General features: G+C 39.5%; 1 protein-coding gene across 1 annotated transcript in view; it reads left to right on the top strand.

Annotated features, from left to right (window-relative positions):
- Nucleotides 1–20,295, top strand: part of usp43b (ubiquitin specific peptidase 43b) — a 115,578-nt gene that overhangs the window by 59,130 nt on the left and 36,153 nt on the right. Inside the window, exons 5-8 of the mRNA XM_022190698.2 lie at nucleotides 3,546–3,681; nucleotides 4,028–4,172; nucleotides 13,548–13,710; nucleotides 17,112–17,223. Of these exons, the coding sequence (XP_022046390.2) occupies nucleotides 3,546–3,681; nucleotides 4,028–4,172; nucleotides 13,548–13,710; nucleotides 17,112–17,223 (556 nt within the window). The remainder of the gene's footprint in view (nucleotides 1–3,545; nucleotides 3,682–4,027; nucleotides 4,173–13,547; nucleotides 13,711–17,111; nucleotides 17,224–20,295) is intronic.

Raw genomic sequence — 20,295 nt, forward strand, 5'->3', positions numbered from 1 at the left:
TGATCATCATAAAGAGGAGCAGAATTCCAGTGGAGACATGTAGAAAGACTGTTGGTATTTACAAGAACTGTTGGATTGATGTGGTGGAAAATAAAGGCTTTGACACAGATTGCTAAGAAAGACTGAATAATTTTGGACAATTTTAGTAAGAATGACCAAAGAAATGAAAAAAGAACATTTCTCGTTTCAAGCCAGAAGAAACTTATTTGCTAAAGAAAAATCTCTGAATCAAAAGCTGACATGGGTATGAATAATTTGGGGGTTTAGCTGTATAATCCTATACAAATCCTATAGAAATCTCTATATATGCAATAGTCCAAGAGTGTAGGAGTCAATGCCTTCATTTTGATGCAGAAAGTGGCATCTTACACAGTTTTTTTTTTCATCAAATATCCTTTTATTTTACTAGATGAAGTTGACGTTGACAAAACTAATTAGTCAACATGTTCAGTTAGTTCAACAGAAAATACTGAAAGGAAAGACTATACTATTGTAATGGCATTGTCAGTTTCTGAACTGTGGTCCTTCAGTTGGTTCCAGGACTCGGGGAGATACATGCATAGGATGAACAGAATCACACAGATTTCTCTCTTTTGCTTCCTCAGTCTTTACAGTGCCATCAGGATGTCCAGATAAATTTCCAGATTTATGTCAATATCTTTCTCATTTCTTTTTTTAATTGACACTTTAGATCAACTTTATTTTCCTCAGGGCGTCCTCTCACACACTCCTTTTATTAAAAAATCAGTGTGGCCCAGTAAGCCGTTATGGCTTCCTCATTTTGTACTAACACACTTCAGGCCCGCTTTACATTCATCTGGGCCTCCCGTTTATGCTCAGCATTTATTATTTTTATCATGCAGTATGGTCCAGTGCGCTTACAACCTGTAATTTCCAAGACCCTTTGTTCTAATTTTGCTTTTCACATTCAGTCACGCAGCTTTTGTGCAGATACAGTTCACGCTCCCTCTTAATGCTTTTATTATTTGATTAATTCAGACACATTTAATTATAATGTGAGGATATTATTGAGTTTACCTGATTTGCCCTATACATAGACTGTATACAAAGACAATTTTTCTCCTCACTATCTGACATTAAATCAGACTAAACTTTTCCTGTTTTAAGTCACTTAGAATTAGCAAAATTATTTGTATTTGCTAAATGCCAGCATAATGAGAGAGATAATGTTTTTATTTATTTCTTCAAAGTCAGAAGCTTACATTCATTTCCTTAGTATTTGGTAGCATTGCCTTTAAACTGTATGACTTGGGTCAAACGTTTTGGCTATCCTTCCACAAGCTTCTCACAGGAATTTTGGCCCATTCCTGCTGACAGATCTGGTGTAACTGAGTCAGGTTTGTAGGCTGCCTTGTGATGGCCACAAACATTGACTTTGTTGTCCGTAAGCCACTAATTGTAACTAATTTGCCAGTATTTAGGGTCATTGTCCACTTGGAAGACCCATTTGCGCCCAAGCTTTAACTTCCTGTCTGAAGTCTTGATGTTGCTTCAATATTTCCACATAATGTTCTTTCCTCGTGATACCATCTATTTTGTGAAGTGCACCGGTCCCTCCTGCAGCAGAACACCAACATAACATGATGCTGCCACCCCCGTGCTTCACAGTTGGGATGGTGTGCTCGGGCTTGCCAGGAAAACAGTTCAATTTTAGTTTCATCAGACCACAGGACAAGTCTACAAAATTAAGGTCTTTGTCCCTGTGTGCATTTGCAAACTGTAATCTGGCTTTTTTTATGTTGCTTTTGGAGTAGCGGTTTCTTTCTCACTGAGCAGCCTTTCAACCCATGCCATGGATAGTGACATTCCCCTACCAGCTTCAGCCAGCATCTTCACAAGGTCTTTTGCTTTTCTTCTGGGGTTGATATGCACATTTCACACCAAAACAACTCTGGGACAGAACCAGTCTCCTTCCTGAGCAGTATGAGGCTGGACATTCCCATGGCGTTTATACTCGCATGTAATTGTTTGAACAGATGACTGTGGAACCTTCAGGCATCTGGACATTGTGCCCAAGGATGAACCCGGCACTTGCCTTCCTGATATCTTGGCTGATTTCTTTCGATTTTCCCATGATGCTGAGGTGTGCCGTAAAATACATCCACAGGTGTGCCTCTAATTAAGTCAAATGTTGTCAATTAGCCTATCAAAAGCTTTCAAAGACATGACATCATCATCTGGGCCTTCCCAGATAGTTTGAAGGCATAGTAATGTTTTTGTATGTAGACTTCTGACTTTGAAGAAAGTAATACAAAATTCTCCCAAAAAAATGTCAGTCATTTAGCAAATAGAAATAATTTTGGTAAGCCTAACTAACCTGAAACAGGAAAAATGTAGTCTGATTTAATGTCAGACAATGAGAAATAAGAAGATTATGTGTATTTTTACACAGTGAAATTTAACTTCTGGTTTCAAATGTATGGATGAGAAATATAATGGAAAGTTTAGTGGAAAAGGGCTGTCAAGGTATTTTTTAATTCAGGGTCAAACATTTATCAGTTTGGTCAATGATTTGACACAGATATTCAGCATTTCCTCTTCCTCACCTCGGATTTCGGTGCCCAGCCATGTCTCCTCTATATCTCTTACCGACAGATGGTGTATGTGGGTGTGTGTATGTTGGTATGTTTTTGTGTGTGGGTCTGTATGTCTGTTCGTATGTCTACGTATGTGTGTGAATGTATATGTGATTGTGTATCTGTGTGTATATCTGTGGGGGGTGGGAGGTTTCGGGTTTCTCATAGTGTTTTATATTGTGGTGTTCTTGTTTTTATCCTCTGTGAGGCACTTTGTGTTACTGTACTGTATGAAAAGTGCCATATAAATAAAGTTGATTTGATTTGATTTTTCCGATTAAAAGTTTAATTTTTGCAGCAAATATGTGTCAGTTGCAAATGTAGTCTCATTGATTGCTCTGAATACAGATATATTTGTGAAATAATGTAGCTAAGCTTCTTTGTTTTTGTGTCTTAGCTCTTCTACTTTGTACTTTCTGGTTAAAAAGATATTTTTTAAAGGTTATTTATCTATGCTATGCATACATTATCATGCTTCTTGTTGCTTTTATGATTTGCCCTCTGCATTTTATATTTAGGTACAAACAGATATAAAAATGTCTGTCATCACCCTTCCATTTTTTGTGTACATCCTCTGGGCCACGTCTTTCTGTGCAGTTTGCTGCAGACTTCCACAGGTACCTGACAGAGTTCCTGTATCTCCTCACTGTGCTGTTATTCAAAGAAGCCATTATGTCCCAGCACCCTACTCATGTCAACGCTCCCTCTGGAGAGGTCAGAGCCAAGCGCTCCTCGTTTTTAAAAATGCAGTAGAGATTCCATTATTTCGCACACATAAAACCAGGTCCTAATGATCTATTATTAATGCTAAAATGTATTGATTTATTCATGAAAGTCTTCTTTTGTCCCTTCTTGGCCGTAGAGGAGGCTGCAGCGGGAATGGCACAGAAATCAAAATAGAGGTTCTATTTCTCACCGCCCTTGATTGTGTGTCTTTGTCTCCGGCAGGCCGATGTGTGTGACGCTGGTGTTCAGCACCAAAGGACAGCGGTATCTGCGGGTCGGGCTGGCCGTGCCTCTGTTCGGCTCCGTGGCCTGTCTGAGGAGGATGGTGGCCGACGAGGGGAAAATATCCCCGGACCAGGTACCGTAAAGCAGGAATAAATGCTCATAGGTCCAGTGGTTGAACTATAAACTATTGAACCTGCTTTTTGTAAAAAAGTTGAAATTTTAGATGGATTATGAATGAAATCTTGATTTTTGCTTTGGTATGATATTCCAATAAACTAACTGCTCACCTCTTATATGCTTTAGTGATCGCCTGCAGTTGTAATGTTGCACATTTTGCCAGAATGTCATAAATGTCAGGGGGGTTGAATCATTATTTTTGCAATTGTAGATCTGAGTTCAGGGGGAATGATAGTGCAGAGGTTGCTGGAGTCAGAGTTCACTCCTACTGCCTTCATGAACAAACTGGTCTTTGTCTGCAGGTGATCCTGACAGAGGTTTACTCTACGGGGTTCCAGCGCTCCTTCTTTGATGAAGAAGATCTAACTAGCATCGCTGAGAATGATGTCATCTACGCCTTCCAGGCTCCACCGCTCTACATCAGAGGAGGCTCTGCTCGGATCTCAGGTATCTGCACCGCTGAAGACGGAAACTCTTGTCAGTTTTTATCTTGGTTTATAACAAAAAACATGATATTTTTAGTCACAACAATACACATGTTGTCTTTAGGCATTAGTCTGTGTTGCCACATGAATATATTCCTCTGCTTTAATGTTGATGCACAAACAGATCTGTAAGCAAACAAACCCATTTTATTAATTTGCTTAATGAAACCTTCAGGGAACACACCTTCCTGCAGGAGCTCCTCAGGGAACACATTAAGAACTATAGAACTTCACAAAGAGCTGTGTGAGTTACCTCCCCTCCTGTGCAGATTTCCCTGGCGCTCTCAGATTTATGTCTTCATTTCATCAGTTCCTCAGCTCGTGATATAAAACGTGCACTCAGAAGTACTTCAGTGTTCCCTTGCTTCTTTGTTTTGTGCTGTAAACAAATAGGTTGTGCTCGGTTGTCCTCTCTCAGAAGGCTGTAAGTCCCAGCACTGTGTCAGCACTGATGTTCCTCTTGAAAAATGTGACTTTTAGTGCTTTAATTTATGTTGGTCAACGACCAAACACAGTAGTGCTGCCTAAAAGGAGCCTCCACATGACAGTTTGCTGGTCTGCATGCTGGCACAGACTGAAACCCCCAAGTTCTCTCTGGTTGAGTCTGCTGGGGCTGATATGGAGACTCGCAGCGAACTGTTACTCACAGTGACACGAGAATACATCGAAGATATTATCACCCTTTAAGGAAATAGCAGGATATGTGCTTGTTTGCCGTTCAACTTACGCAGTGTCTACACAGTCTGTGAAGCGACAGCAGCACGTTAGCAGAGCCGCCGCGGCAGCTTTGGCCCTCCGTCTGTGTCTACACATGAAGCATTCAGGCACCTGCACTCACAGCCCAATACACAATCACAGTGATTATGCACAGAAAGCAGAAGAAAATCGACTTTCAGCCAAAAAAAAAAAAAAAGAAAGAAAGAAAACACCTCAGGTTCCGCATAATGCAAGAAAGCTCTGCCTCGGTAGAAGTGATTTAAATAGAATTACATCTGTTCCTTCAGACACCTTTGTGTAGACAAGCTGTTGGAGTTTTTAAAGAAATTAAGACTAGACTTGTTATCCCAAAATGACAGTGTTTTTTTGAACCATGATGTCACTGAGTAGCAATAGAAGCAAAAGAAATCAGGTAATATTTATGTGATAAAGTGAAATTTGTGCAAAGCTCTTCTGATAGAACATGACAACTAAGATTTAGCACCTCTACTACCAGAGAGAGGCAACCTTTGTTTGTTCTGCTGCATAACCATCTGAACCCTACAGTCCACTGCTGGCTTTAAAAGTTGTATTATCTTTTAAATAACCCAAATCAAACCATATATTTGATAGATTCCAATGTTTCTTGAACATCTGTGACATGGCATTCTGGTGCAAAATGTATCTAAACCAAAGAATCATGATATTTCATCAGTCACTTTATTCAACAGAATTTAATCAGCAGTTTGAACCAGATTCAGACAAAAAAGTGTTCCTGAAGGATGAGGGTTAGAAGCCTTTAGCGAGCAAAAGTCACATTACAAAAGTTCTGTGGCTTTTCAGCTGAACTAGATTGAACTGCAGGCTGTGTGTATGTAAAAAGATGTCAGCAGTAAAATATCTATTCTGTGTCAAGTCACATTTTTTCAGTATTGCAACCTTTTGGGCAGTTAAAAAAAAGTTCTTCATGCTGATACCATTTATTTTTAAATATGGTACAGTAAATGGATCGTAGCAGAATTGGAGGACATTTGGGTTTCAGAATTTTTGAAAAATAAACTTTTACTCTTTTACAGTTTTCTGCTTCATATTCATCAATAATAGGCAATAAACTATAAACTACTATTTTTTTGTTTGTTTGTATTAATTTATGACATTATAATGTTCTTATAATGCAGAGAACACATTTTTTTGAATTCTCTCTCTTTCTAACCATCGTCGTGCTGTTTCCGTAGAGGTGTAGACGTTTTATATTGCAGAAAAAATGAGCCCACAGTGAGTAAAAATATGACAGGAAAAAGCTCCCAGAAACTGTGGTGGATTCAGAGAATTAATGGAGAATGAAATAAATGCTTGTAAGCTTTCTGAACATTATTTACATACATAAATGACCTATAGAGTAACTTCATTTGCTTTTGTTTCCGCCAGAAAAGAAAATTATGACAGATAAATAGTCTTGCTGTTTATGCAAAAGCAATAAAATAAAGCAATAAAATCAATGTATTGTGAGTAAAGAGGGCCATTAAATATTAGATTGTACATATATTAACAAATCTAGTATTGTATTATGCATGAAATACAGCATTACTGCAGTTTTCCCCCCTCCAGTTAAAGCAATGATCTGTAATGCTTTTAGACAGTCTGGCACCATAAAAATGTGATCTTTATGCCCCTCTGCAATTACTAAATCTAACAGGCCTGATCCTTGAAAGACCCTGAATCAATTATCCATAAATGATTAAATGAAAGTTAAAGAGTCTTGTGGTTTGGATAGAACTCTCGCCAGTGGTTTCATTAAAGACGGGATCTAAACATTTTCAGGTTTTGCGGTCGTGTTGGAGAAAGGTTTTCAGTGTGGACCGTGTTCTAAGACGTTGAATTAAACCACATAGTAAGTGAGAAGTCTGTGTGTATAGAGCAGGTTCTGGGAAATGCAGATCAAATACGTCTTGTGTGCAATTAAAGCAAAACGACCGACAGTTAAAATGCTCCAACACGCTGGTTTCTGATCAGTATCCTTCGAACACATTGGACTGATTGGATGCTGGTGATTTGTTCTGTGAATTCTGAGTTGCTCGCAGTCATACAATAAATTTCAAATCTCCAGATGTAAAAGGTTGTTTGAGAGACAGCATGAGGAGCTCAGGAAAGAGCAGCTATGAGTGAGAATATTACATACCCTTGGATTAAGCCAAAGGCAAACCAATGATGACTCTCAACCTCCCCGCTGCAGTATTAATGTTAATCTTTTACATCATCTTCTCCCTGCCGTATACATCACCTTTCCTCCAAAGTCATCATGTCACTCTGTTTCCTAGCACTTCTGCTTCATAAAATCATGGAGATATTTACCCTCTGCTATTACTATGAGTTACAGTAATTTATTATTTCTATAATTTATTATAGTTTTTGATACAATTCATGTCAGTGTAGTAAATATGAGACCACCACCAGGACTTAGACTTTTGGCATCATTCGGGTCAATATATAATTAAAGTCCATGGGATATATCTTGCATATATTTTTTTTATTAAACGTTATGGAAGTAATGCTTTTTATATACATTATGATCATGTCTTTACAAATTCCATAATTATTTATTATGGAAACGAACACTTATTAATAAGAAATGACTGGATATCACTAAAATATCCACTAAATAACCTTCCCAATTTAATAACAACCACTTTCTAATTAGCTAAACAATAACAAAATGAGCTTGTTCAAAAATAGTTTTGATTGTGTTAAGTTGAGATAATTATGACAGATATTTATTTTTTGGCAATATATCAAATTTTAAATGGAAAATAATAAATTGTATCTATGTCTGAGAAGTTCCCCGTCACAAAAACACCTCTCAAGGAAGTGTGTTAATTCCAGATAACATGACCTGCTCCACATGATGTCATTTCCTCCCGAAGAAAAGACTGGAAGACTCTAAGGCTTTCTGACTTATTTAATATAAAGTAGTGTGTGAATCAAGTGTGGCTTTATGGCATGTCAACAGGTTAACTACAATATGCTTATCAATAAGTTTCAATTTCAATTTTACTCAATTGTATATATAATATTTAGAAGAATCTTTGTGTAAAAATGCCATGTGGTGTTTGGTTATAGGTGGCCATGTTGATTTTAGGCCTGATAACAGCAAAAATGTCACCTATGATACAAAAAGTCCTGTAATTATGTCTTGACCCATTCATGATAGAAGTGCAGAAACTTTCATATTCTTACTTTACCATGATTTTGTATTTTGATCCCAGTATTTTAGTATACTTCCAATGTCGTAATCAGGTATTAATAATACTGGTAAAAATCTCATAAATACACTCTCAACTTTCAGCAGAGAGAGAAGTCTTTTTCTGTTTTCCATTTCATGCAGACAGAAATGAATAAGCATAATATCATTATTAAGAATATTGGTGCCAGGGGTGAGACTTAAAAATTGCATCACCTGCCAACGAATACTTGGAAACAGACACTTGGCTTTCGCAGTTAAATATCCATTTCACGTGCTTTTATCTTGGTTACAAACAGAGAACTGTTTCAGCCTTGCAGTCGTTTGTTGCCCAGTTTTCAGTAAGATGAGATCATCCTTAGACTCCAGTTCGGGTTTTGTTGGTTAATGCCTGAATCATTTATTGTTTATTAATTGTACACATGATGAACAAGAGCGGTGAGCAGAATAACAACACTCAAGGCACAGTAATATTCGGAGGATACACTGCTGCTACGTCCGACTGTTTTAGCCATTTTACTGGGACTTTTAGGTAAACCTGTGCAGAACACCTGATTCTAAAGCTGTAAAGAAGCTGAGTCAAACTCAGACGCCTTGGTGGCTAAAAGATCCAACGCTTCTCTACAACTGTATGGTTTTCTATTTGCTTCATTGCACTGTAGCATTGAGGACCCTGGACGTCCCGGCAGTGAAATCCCTCCATTTATGTGCATCAGTTTCAGTTAAAATTCTGTTCACAAAGACATTTAGTCATTTTTATTACTCAGGCCAGCTGTGTGGTTCCAGGGATACTAATGTCAGTCAGCTGCTAAAATATGTCAACCGCTATCGGATGGTTCCCAGCTTAGGTTTAGTTATTTTTATCATCCTGCCACACGTTGCTGAAGCCATGCAGGAAACACTTTAGTAATGTAAATGTGGGCAAGCCTTGAATTTGCTTTGCCTGCTTTGTTTATCTAACTGGAATAATGAAATGTGATGGTAATACATATGGAGGACAACATACTTGGTAGGGCTGCACGATTTTGGAAAAAAACCTAATTGCGATTTTTCTGACCAAAATTGCGATTGTGGTTCGATTTGCGATTTTTTTGATTTTCTACTTTCAAATGCATAAAACTGCAAATTATGATTGAAAAAAGACAAGCTGACACATAAAAACAATGCACAAATAATCTACAGCAGTGGTTGGCAACTGGCGGCCCGCGGCCCAAAACGGACCCGTCAGGAATAATATCTGGCCCACCAGATGATTTTGAAAATTTGATTTGGCACGGAGCCAAGCCAGTCCGTCACCGCAACACGAAACTCGCGTGGTCGGCTGCTGCCGGGCATTTCCGCGTTTGCGCTACACGGTTGTACACGGTTGTAGCCAGATTTCACTGAGCAACAGTGTGTGCAAAACATGTGTGTCTCGGCAGTCATTACATCTGTGATCAGAATTGAGACGTGTCCCCCAAGCAGCGGCGATCAGCTGTAGAGGCTCCGCTGCTCGCGGTACACACACACACACACACACACACACACACACACACACACACACACACACACACACACACACACGACTCACCAATAGCCAAGTGGAGCCTGTGTCCAAAACATTGCATCATACTGCTGTCGGTGGTGATTCCTCAAGTGTTGGTACAAATTAGACGTGTTTCCTCTGGATCTGGCTACTGCAGGACGACATATTTTGCATTTGGCTTGCTTTTGCTCCACATCGTTTTTCTCAAGCCCAAAGTAAGTCCAAACAACTGAAATAGAGTTCTTTTTAGATACCAACTGCTCCGCACCCTGTTCTGTTACTGAAGACGTTCCTTCAGCCATTTTTACGCCGTTAATGTGTCACAATGAAAACTTTTTGCTCCTCACGGCATCGCAAAGTACACGTGCGGGTTTGTTGTTAGCTACTGGCTAAAGCTAGCTGCGGTAGTGCAGTGCATACGCACTTGCTTCCTGTTGCCATTTCTGATTGGCCAGTGGCCAGGAGGATCACGAGACTCAATGTTTTTGATTGGCGAATAGGTCTGTCACTCAAATAGGGATTTTTTTAAAAAAAACCTCACCCTCGTGAGGTTAGGTTACCGCAGTAGTTAAAACCTCAATGTCGATGCGATGTCGATTAATCGTGCAGCCCTAATACTTGGCATTAGTTACCTTTACTCTAGCCCTAACTGGGTGAGGCAGATAGCTGATGGGTTATCTGCTAACCCTAACCCTGCTCAGAGAGAATCCAAGGAAACTTTGGGGTTGTATAGTTTTTTTAGGTCTTCATCTTACCTTGTGAAGTGCACTATGTAAATTAAACTGAGCTGAATTGAATTAGTTCACTCAGACACAGTGCAAAACTAGCGGCAACCAAACTTTAAAGTTCGATAAGCTCACTAACCATTGGAAATGTAACATTGTGGGTTGTATTTTCTTTTCTTTTCTTTTTCTTTTCTTCTTTTTTCTAAACAAATTACATTTTATATAATATTCAAAAATAAGTCTGCACTGAAAAATGTAACAGAGCTGTGAATGTAGATCTGTTCTGACTGTCTGTATACCAACATCTTTTCAAAGACCTTGAATATGACTGTGCAGACATCTAATGGGATTTGGGGGTGTAGCTGTTGCTGTGGGTTTAGTCGATCCCTTCAGGTGTAGAGGTGTTTAATTATGGGCTTTCACATAGTCTGCCGGTGTTTAGCGTGGCTCACCCTGTGTGTCTGTTTGACAAAGAAAGAAGCCTGAGAGTGCAGAGGGATGATGTGTTCACAGGCTTCCTGTGGTTTCTTGGAATTAGTTTGAGGCTTTTAGAGAATACAGCATCAAGAACAACAGGTATGTAGACTAAACAAAGGAAACTTTTGGTGTGCTGTGTGTGTTTGCGTGTTGCACATTTCCCATGCTTGTACTGTAAGGGCTTTTTCCAGCATACCTGTGGGAAGAGTTGCATGTGTTGACATCTACACAGGACGAAAACAAAAGCACACAGTCTCACCTCCTGACCATTAATCATCTCGGCAACAAGGTTTAAAAAAATCAAGAGAGCAGTGACAGCAGCCTTGAAAAAAATGTCTAGAAACAGTTGAGTATTTGACAGCTCCCCGTATAAAAACGGTGATTTAATGAGCAATGAGAGGTAGGTCTAGTCCCGAGCAGCCCTGCATAAATCTTAGCGGGACAGGCCGGGAGGTGACCTCTGCATTTTACTGCTGTTTCATGAACATGCTTCATAGGGAATTTAAAAAGAGATTTCCACCCATAAATCATCACCGCAACTGTCAGAGGTCGCTGCTCAAGTAAATGAAAGCACATGATTAAGTAAGTTTTATCACTTGCTTGATTAGAGTGACATTAATAAATGAAAAGCTGCTCGTACTTATCGTTACGCTCACTCTCCGGGTCAAGACACTGCAATCAGGGGTTTAATGTTAAGACTTCGGCGGTTCATATGTAGACTCTGATTAGTTCTGAATAGGTCTTGTCCTTCATATAGTGCACAGCCGTCACAACCCAATTACTCGTGCAAGAGGAGGCATTGCTTCACGTGGATCTCGGGGATGCTCAGCGGTGGCATTTGCTTTGTCAGTGACGAATCATGCGTCAGGTGCAAACAGTTAAATGAAACATCGAGGTTTGGGGAAGGCACGGCCCCCACGGTCAATCAATACCTTCTCATCTGTGTCTGCGAGTCTAATTCACCGTGCGATTTATCACCGTGAACTTCTGAGGGCCTGACCTACGTGCTCAGCTCAGAGGTTGTCAGCCGTGTGATGAGAAGGCAGCTCCGCCACACTGCAAAAACTCTAAATCTTACCAAGTCTGTTTGTCTTAGTTTTAGTTAAAACGTCTCATCCCACTTAATTTAAGATAAATTCACTTAACAAGTGACATTTCAGCAACATGGAGGGACTTGTTTTAAGACTGTGCATCTTAAATATCTTGTTAAGTCAAACAAGCTTGAAATTATGTTGTTTTGAGTTGAAATTTACAAGAAAACTCAAAATACGTTTGACCCTGATGTCGTCCCGTTTTAAAGTTGGAAAATGTGGAGAAAAAAAATTCACAGTGAAATTTCTGATGTCCACATTTTCAACATTTTTGGGAAGTTTTTGAACATTTTTGGTGGGAAAAAGAAATGTTTAAAACGTTTCCTGAAGAACATTCACAAAAAATCAACCAAAATCCAGCGAAATTCTATGGATTTTGGTTGATTTTTTTAATGAATGTTCTTAAAGAAAATATTAGATGTTTTACTATGTAATCACTTTAGATATTTTTAGGATTTTTTTGGAAGATTTTTCCTCATTTTTTGAAAATATTTTCAAGAATTTCCTTGCCAAATTTGGAGCTCTTTTTTTTTAAAATAAAACTTTTAAGGTAAATTTTTAAGGAATTATTGGAGGTTCTTCATGAAATTTTCCAAAAATTTGTGGAATTTTTTTGCAGATTTTTTTGGATTTTTTTCAGACAAAGGAGCAATATTTTTTGGTGCCCATAAATGAAGACGACAGGAGGGTTAAGACATCTCAAATTAGAAGGTTACATGAAATGAAAATCTATTTTTGAGTGAAAAACTGCTCTTTTTTTTTTTTTTTTTTACCATATCTGCCTTATGTTAAGACACCTAAGCTTGACAATCTTGGTAAAATAGAGCTTAAAATAAATTTTCCCAGCTAATTTTGAGATCTCAAGATTCTAAACATATTTTATTTCAAGAACTCTTCCCAAGCCATTTTTCACTTGTTCTATTGGCAGATTTATTTTTTTCCACTTATTTTAAGGTAAAAGTTCCCTGAAGTAAGTATTTTATACTTGTTTTGAGAGGGGCATTTTTTCCCAGTGTGACGTCACATCTCGCAGGGATCTCATAATCTCAGCTTTTCACTCAGTCGGTCACACTCCACGGCGGCGGCGGAGACGTGAGGGAGAGAAGTGGCGCTGCCTGGCACCCCACCAGGACAGGATGTGGAGCAGAAGCTGCGTCAGATAATACCTCCTGCTGAGAGTGCAGGCAGCCATTGGTCCATCTGTTCTCCCCTCTGAATCACTGTTCCCCAAATAGAAAGCTGCTGTCTCGCCACTTTGTGTATCTCAATTCTCCTCCTCACTCTTTGTTGGAGGTGTTAAGTTTAATGATCGCATTTTCAGGATGTGAAATCCGATCATCTTCCTTTCACATGTGAAACACCGTGTGCTGTCACGCTGTCACTGTGATGTCGTTAAACATCAGATGTCTGCCTAAAGACTGTAAAATCAATACGTGCTCAGCAGATGTAAGGTTTATCAATTCTCTCTGACTGTATTGCGAGAAAAACAACAAATCTTTCGTCTCACCTTTTTCTTTGATTCGCTGTAGCATCCTTTACAGTTCTTCCTCTCAGACTTTCTCTTGTGTTTCCCATCCTCTTCCAGGATACCATCACAGCCTGCCGTCTTCTCCATACTCCACTGGACCTGAGGGTCAGAGATTGCAGTCATCTGGGACCTTATCGTCAGAGTTCCTCAACCAGGGAGTCCCCGTCAAGATTCTGCTGCTGGTGTGCAACGCTGCAGGGGCTGGCCAACAGACTGTTAGGTAATTATGTCAACTGACTGTTCGCTGAACCCTGTCCTCACACGGCTACTGTTGAGTCACAGCTTAGAAGTCATAACTAAACTCAGCAGAACCGTCAAGCTTTGGATTTCTCCTCGTGTCCAGGAATTGTGTGTGGGGCTCTAATAAGAGTGACACCTTTTGGAGAGTAGTTTAAAAGATGGTCTTATTTTAACCATTTCTTAACATTTTTCTGCTTTAAAACTGGAGTGGTGAACTTTTAATGAATGTATGCTACATTCAGTAGGTTCACAGAGTACCAATTACTTTTGAAGAAATCAAATGAACAAGAAGTTCTTCATCATAAGATCCAGACTTTAACAGCCCAAGTGGAAGAGCTGAGCTCATCGCTCAAACAAGTGGAGCAAGAAATTCAACTTAAACAAGACCTACTGGCTCAAACCCATCAAGAGAATGTCCAACAAAGGGAGATACTTCAACAACAGATTTTAACCTCTGAAGAGGAGGTACAGAAACTAAAGGCAGGGATCCAAGAAAAGAATGAGCAGCTCTTGATGCTGAAGAATGTCAGCTCTCAACAGTCTGAATCACTGGAGCAAGAGATTAAAACGTTAAAAGACCAACTGGAATGAATCGGTTCATTCTTTTTTGAATAAGTCTGTATTCTAAATCATAGGACACAAATACTGTCATCGTGTCAGAAAACATTTAAATGCTGACTCCTGAAGCTATTCATGATGATATAAAGCGGTGGAAAAATATTTTCGGACACAGCGTATATAATGTAATTTCACATTATAAAAGTTGTAAGATGTCATATGCCAGGTCTGATGAGAGGAGCGACCATAGGGATGGAGACAGAATAGGCTACATTTCAGTGTTGTAGTTTGGTGAAAATACCTAAAAAGCATCCAAGAAATGTTTCTGATTCTCCAGATACAAAAGAAATGCTGCATTTAGTTCAAGGACTGCAGTTTAACAAGAAAACGATTGACCACAAGGAAAAGGCAGTGGTGAGTGTCCAGGGAGAAATTTTTCTTACTACGAGAAGGGGGAGACAGAAGTTCCACAACACCAAGTTTAACCAAAGTTACCACTTCTAACAGGTAGGCACTACTGGAACTTCAACATCAAACTTACTGGCCTCATGGCATTGAATCCTGGATCCCACCTCATTTCATGTGGCTGTTAAAGCCAACTTGTGATTTCATCCAAATTAGGCATAATATAAATTTTGTCGTCAACCCACGCAGACCAAAATGTGAATGCGATGATTTTCTAGCCTTTGTAGGTACTTTGATGTTTTCCATCGACAGAACCCAAATACAGTAGGATGTCCAGACTTCTCCAGAAATCCCGTGCTATGTCCACCCACTTTGTTGGGCACACCACAGGAATATATCGCATAAACACAACGCTACAACGTAATCTGTAGCCGGCCTCTATATTTATGGGTGTTTTCTATGTCCAGTATGAGGGAGCATGCACCTGTCCATTTAACTGACCAACTCAAACTACCGTAGTATGAATAGACAAGGAATTGGCAATTACTTCGTCACATCCTACCTACAGGTTAGCAGGTTAGTGTACCTTTCCTCACAACAAAAATTACTCATGAATCACACAAAGAACATGGCCAAGAGCACAATGTACAAAATATCCAGATACTATTTAATCCAGCATCCATGGGAGGAGCCAGAACAAGCTCAGTGGAGGCCATTTTCCATTGAATAGGGGTCACTTTTGACCTATGTTGTGCATCAGATGGTTAAGGTTTTCCTTGGACGGTGTTAGTTAGATCAGTGAATGCACTCCTGTGCTATCCAAGATACTGCAATATCAGAATTTTATGCTATCTTCAGCACCTCTGCTTTTCTCTGTACGTTTGATTTGGAACTGACTGCTTTCGAGCAACTGCAGCTAAACTTGTCTTAGATCATGTAAAGTTTGCAAAATGTCTCCAGTTCTGCCATGTCCTGATATGCATTACTCTTATAAGAGTGCTTGATATACTGTATAAGAACATCAAAACAGAACTATAACCACTGTGTTGCTAGTCCAACTTGTGTTTTTCAGTAGTTTTAAGGTTTCAAACAGTCAGTTGTGTTATATGTAATTAGCCGTTGTGTGTAGGTTTGGAACCTTTTCACAGTCTCAACTTTTGAACTAATGAGCTTCAACAACTCCTTGTGTTTTCTAGCCTTCCTCTAGCACAGCATGTCAAGGTCATGTTAGCCCCCTGTAACAGAAAAGACTCACATTTCACTCTTTGATGAGACTCAATGAGATGAGTTTCAAATCAAACGGCTGAGGACTCTGACATCTGGCGCGATCCACAGATCCATCAGACAGCCGTCTCCCTGACAGAGTCCACAGAGATCAATATAGGTGAGCTCGCCAGCAGGGCTGTGAGAAAGTCCGATCTCATCTATGAGGGTCGCTGTCTCAGTTTCTCCTTCAAACGCCTCTCTGTTGTAGCTCAAACCACCCACCTATCTCGCTCTCATCAGATGACAGCTGGAGGACCGGACTGTGCCAAGAAAATGACATTGGAGTCACATACTTGTTTCTCACTCTAGTTCAGCATTGAATGGCATCACAGGTACATTTCTAAAAAAAAAAAATAGTGTGAAAACTCTCGGTTTTTGTCGTTTTTTCAAAACTGTGAAACCACATTTTTTGCGTGGAAACCCAAATGTTCACTGTTTTTCTGTCACTTCTCTTCAAACTTAACAGTTTGATTTGATGACATTTCACTTCTGTTGTACCTTGGTGCTGATTCTCATGTCTGTGGTGGAAGCTGAAGAATAAATATTGATCACTGCATGCTTGGAAGTAGATTTTAGGTACCTTTCCAGCCCATTTTATGCATTAGACTTTCTCTATAATGGTCACCATGTCCGTTGCTAATTCAATATTGTTTCTATGATTGGTTTCTGCTGTTTTGTTTTGGGTCTTTAAGAATGTTGCAACCATGAAGTACAATTTTTGAAAGAGAAGTGATGCCTTTACATGTGCAACAAATCCTACTTTTCTTTCATTACCCGTCCACTGTGTATCTTCTGTCTCTTTATGGATGCTCACATGGTTCCACGCTAATAAATCTCGTGCATACAATGGAGGCCTGCCCTCAATTAGAAGTGTATTATAATGTGTAATGCGATCTATCATTGCAGAAGGATGGTTTTTCCCTCTCCTCATCAACCATTTTCACCCCTTATTGTTTGCCTCTGTCCTTCCATAGATATGTTATAATGAGAATCCCGCTCTAATGCTGATAATGATAATAAATAATTATTTACATTACAATGGGATAAGGAGACGTGCAAACCGGCCAGGGTTAACGCGAGGGTTTGTTAGGTCATGATGTGAGTTGTCGCCTTTTCGTCTTTTAACTTTAATTTACTCCATGCCTGTTTTAGGTTTGGACCTCCGTTCCTAATGAGGGAGGACCGGGGTATTTCCTGGGACCAGCTGCAGCAGAGCATCCTCAGCAAGCTTTATTACCTGATGATCAATGGAGCTCAGGCACAGGTACTGGCGGCTAATAATAACGTAATGATGAGTTCCTTTTTTTTTCCTCGCCCCTGCTTCAAGGTAAATACAAAAATACTGAGCATGGAGCTGGTACTCACAGATTTTGTTGGACAGCAGATACTTGATCCCATTTCTTTTGATTAAACCCATTCGGCCAAATGACCTGTTCACATCCAGTAAAGAGACAACAATTATTCAAAGACACAACTTGCTGATTGAAGCAATGGGATACACAATCATGTGCCATTACCGCAAATGTACAGTGTCGATTAAAAGCAGTCACCCCCTTGGAAGTTTTCCCCAACAAGTTTTCAACATTGAGCTCAGGCCAATTTAGCACAGTTCTGCAAAGCAATGCCAGTTAATTACAATATGACATCTAGAATCGGTGATTGTGTAAGTATACTTTAAAGTGACTCACCCAATTAAACACAGGTGCATCCAACTGGTGCTAGAAGTCACATAATCGGTAAAATGGCGATCATCTGAGTCACCTATGACTCCTCTGGGGGAGTTACAGGCTGTAGCGTACTCAGATCTCAACTAGAGTTTGCCAAAAGCCATGCAGGACTCTGAAGTCAATTTATAGAACATTCTTTGGTTTGATGAGACTAAAGTTGAGCTTTTTGGCCATCAGACTAGATCACAAATACACTGCCCGGCCAGAAAAAAAAAGTCGCACACTCTGACACTTTGTTGGACCACCTTCACTGTGGCATCGTTTCAATAAGCTTCTGCAATGTCACAGCATTTATTTCTGTCCAAAGCTGCATTAATTTTCTACAAAGATCTTATATTGATGATGGGAGAGTTGGACCACTGCACAAAGTCTTCTCCAGAACATCCCAAAGATTCTCAATGGGGCTCTGTGGAGGACAATCCATCTCATGCTCTCTGATCCTCTCATTCTCAATCTGAGCCTCATGAATCCTGGCATCATCATCTTGGAACATGTCCATGACCATCAGGGAAGAGAAACTCCACTGATGTAAAGACCTGGTCATTCAGTATCTTCAGGTATCAGCTGACCTCATTCTTTGGGAACATAACATTGCTGAGCCTGACCAACCCCAGATCATAACCCTAACCCCCACAGGCTGGTAGGCACTATCCATGATGAGTTCATCACTTCATCTGCCTCTCTTCTTACACTGATGCCCCCATCACTCTGGAACAGGGTAAATCTGGACTCATCAGATCACATTTGTTGGCTCTCCACTATCCTTCCAGGTTTTAGTAATGCATTGGACGTTTCTCAACCCAATTTTAGTAATTTCAGAAATCTCCTTAGATATTTTCTTTTCTTGATGCAGGTCAATAATTTGACCCTTCTGAGACAGATTAACATCCTTTCCATGACCACAAGAAATGTCTTCCAACATGGTTGTTTAAGAAATGAGAAGCTCCTCACTGCATCAGCTAGAGTTGAATAAATTCTTGCAGATGAAACGTGTTCATCACTGCAGTAATTATCCAATGGTAGGCTCTTACCTATTTGCTTAGATAAATCCAGGTGGAGACTTGGCCAGACAGTGTACATCATCTTCTCAACAGCTGCTGTAATCGTAACCAAAGGTGCATCTACTTAATACTGACTTGAAGGGGAATAATACTTATGCAATCACTTATTTTTGATTAGATTTTCTTATTACCATTTAATATTTTTAACGAATTGACTTTACTCTGTCAAAATCTGTCTCACTTTGACATGAAAGAGTCTTTATTCTAAATTTCTTGTCAAATAAGCCAAATTCGATTCAGTGTCGAAAAGCAATAAAAGAGAAAAACTTACAAGTGGGTCGATACTTTTTACAGGCACATTAAGGAAACTTTCATTCCACAAAATATTATTTATCATAACTTCTTAGATTTTTTATTCAGAGCAGCTACAGTCACAAAAGCCCTGAAATAAGAATGCAGTGCAGCCTTGTGCAATAAATCAGAAGAAATAATAATTACAGAGAACAATAAAATATCCATGGTGGTTATAAATCATATACTTTTAATAATTGTGTGAGTGGGCGGGCTGATTTGAGTACCGGCTGGAGAGCGGACTCGGTTCCCCCATCGTCGTACCGGCTGGTGCACCTGTTCCAGAACAGGTTTATTGGCTCGAGAAAGAGCAGAGCATGCCCACACAGCGACACTGTGTAGTGCAGGTGGGAGGGCTTAAAGCACAAGCTGGTGTCCTCTCACTGCACCTGCTGGCAAACCAAAGCACAGTCAGGTGAGCCTGTCTGAGGCAGGTCATAGCTCACCGAGGGGACACGTACATCTCCTCTGTCAAGGCCGTTTGTTTTTGTGTGATAATGAATTGAGTAATTGTGGACGAGCAGCTTCTCCTCTGTAAACATTGCCTTTATCCACCCAACTCCCAACTGATGGAAGGTCGTTTTTTTGGTGAGTACATCGATATTAAATGGCCACATCCTATGTTGCCGTGATTTCCGATTATCAATAACAAATAAAAAAAGGCTGCATTTCTACAAAAATATGCTGTATTTTTGACAATGCCATATGGGGGAATGAGCAGCCTTGGTAAGTAATAAAACAGACACAAAAACTATACTTTTATTTAAAATAGTCAATTTATTAGGTGTGAAATGAACAGCTTTACTGATAAGAAAACAACCACGGATGTCAGTAAAAAATAAATAAATAAATAAATAAATTGCGCAAATGCAAAAGTTTGCTTTGTGATACTAGAAAGCCTAAGTGAAGTCCAAAGTTGTGTGTCTACCTCACAAATCTTGCTTTTTGCTACAGGCTTAACTCATTAATGGAGTGGAATTTAATAATGTCCTTTGGAGCACTTAAAGTATTAGCAGCTTTACGCATAAATCCACAGAAAATTTTCAAGTATGAGGCTACGGCACAAGTCTTTGCTTAGTCACAGGGGGCTGCTGGTTTGTTGATTTTCCACAAAAACCTCTCTAGAATGTTGTTGACACACACATAATCTGGATTCATACAGTGTACGGTCGAAAGGGAAAATTATTTGTTTGCTTTTTCCCAATTGTGAGAATGTGCAGCCTTTAGAGACATTTAATAATGTACTCTTGTGGGATT

This window comes from Acanthochromis polyacanthus, chromosome 21, assembly GCF_021347895.1.
Source record: "Acanthochromis polyacanthus isolate Apoly-LR-REF ecotype Palm Island chromosome 21, KAUST_Apoly_ChrSc, whole genome shotgun sequence".
Taxonomy (NCBI): Eukaryota; Metazoa; Chordata; class Actinopteri; family Pomacentridae; genus Acanthochromis; species Acanthochromis polyacanthus.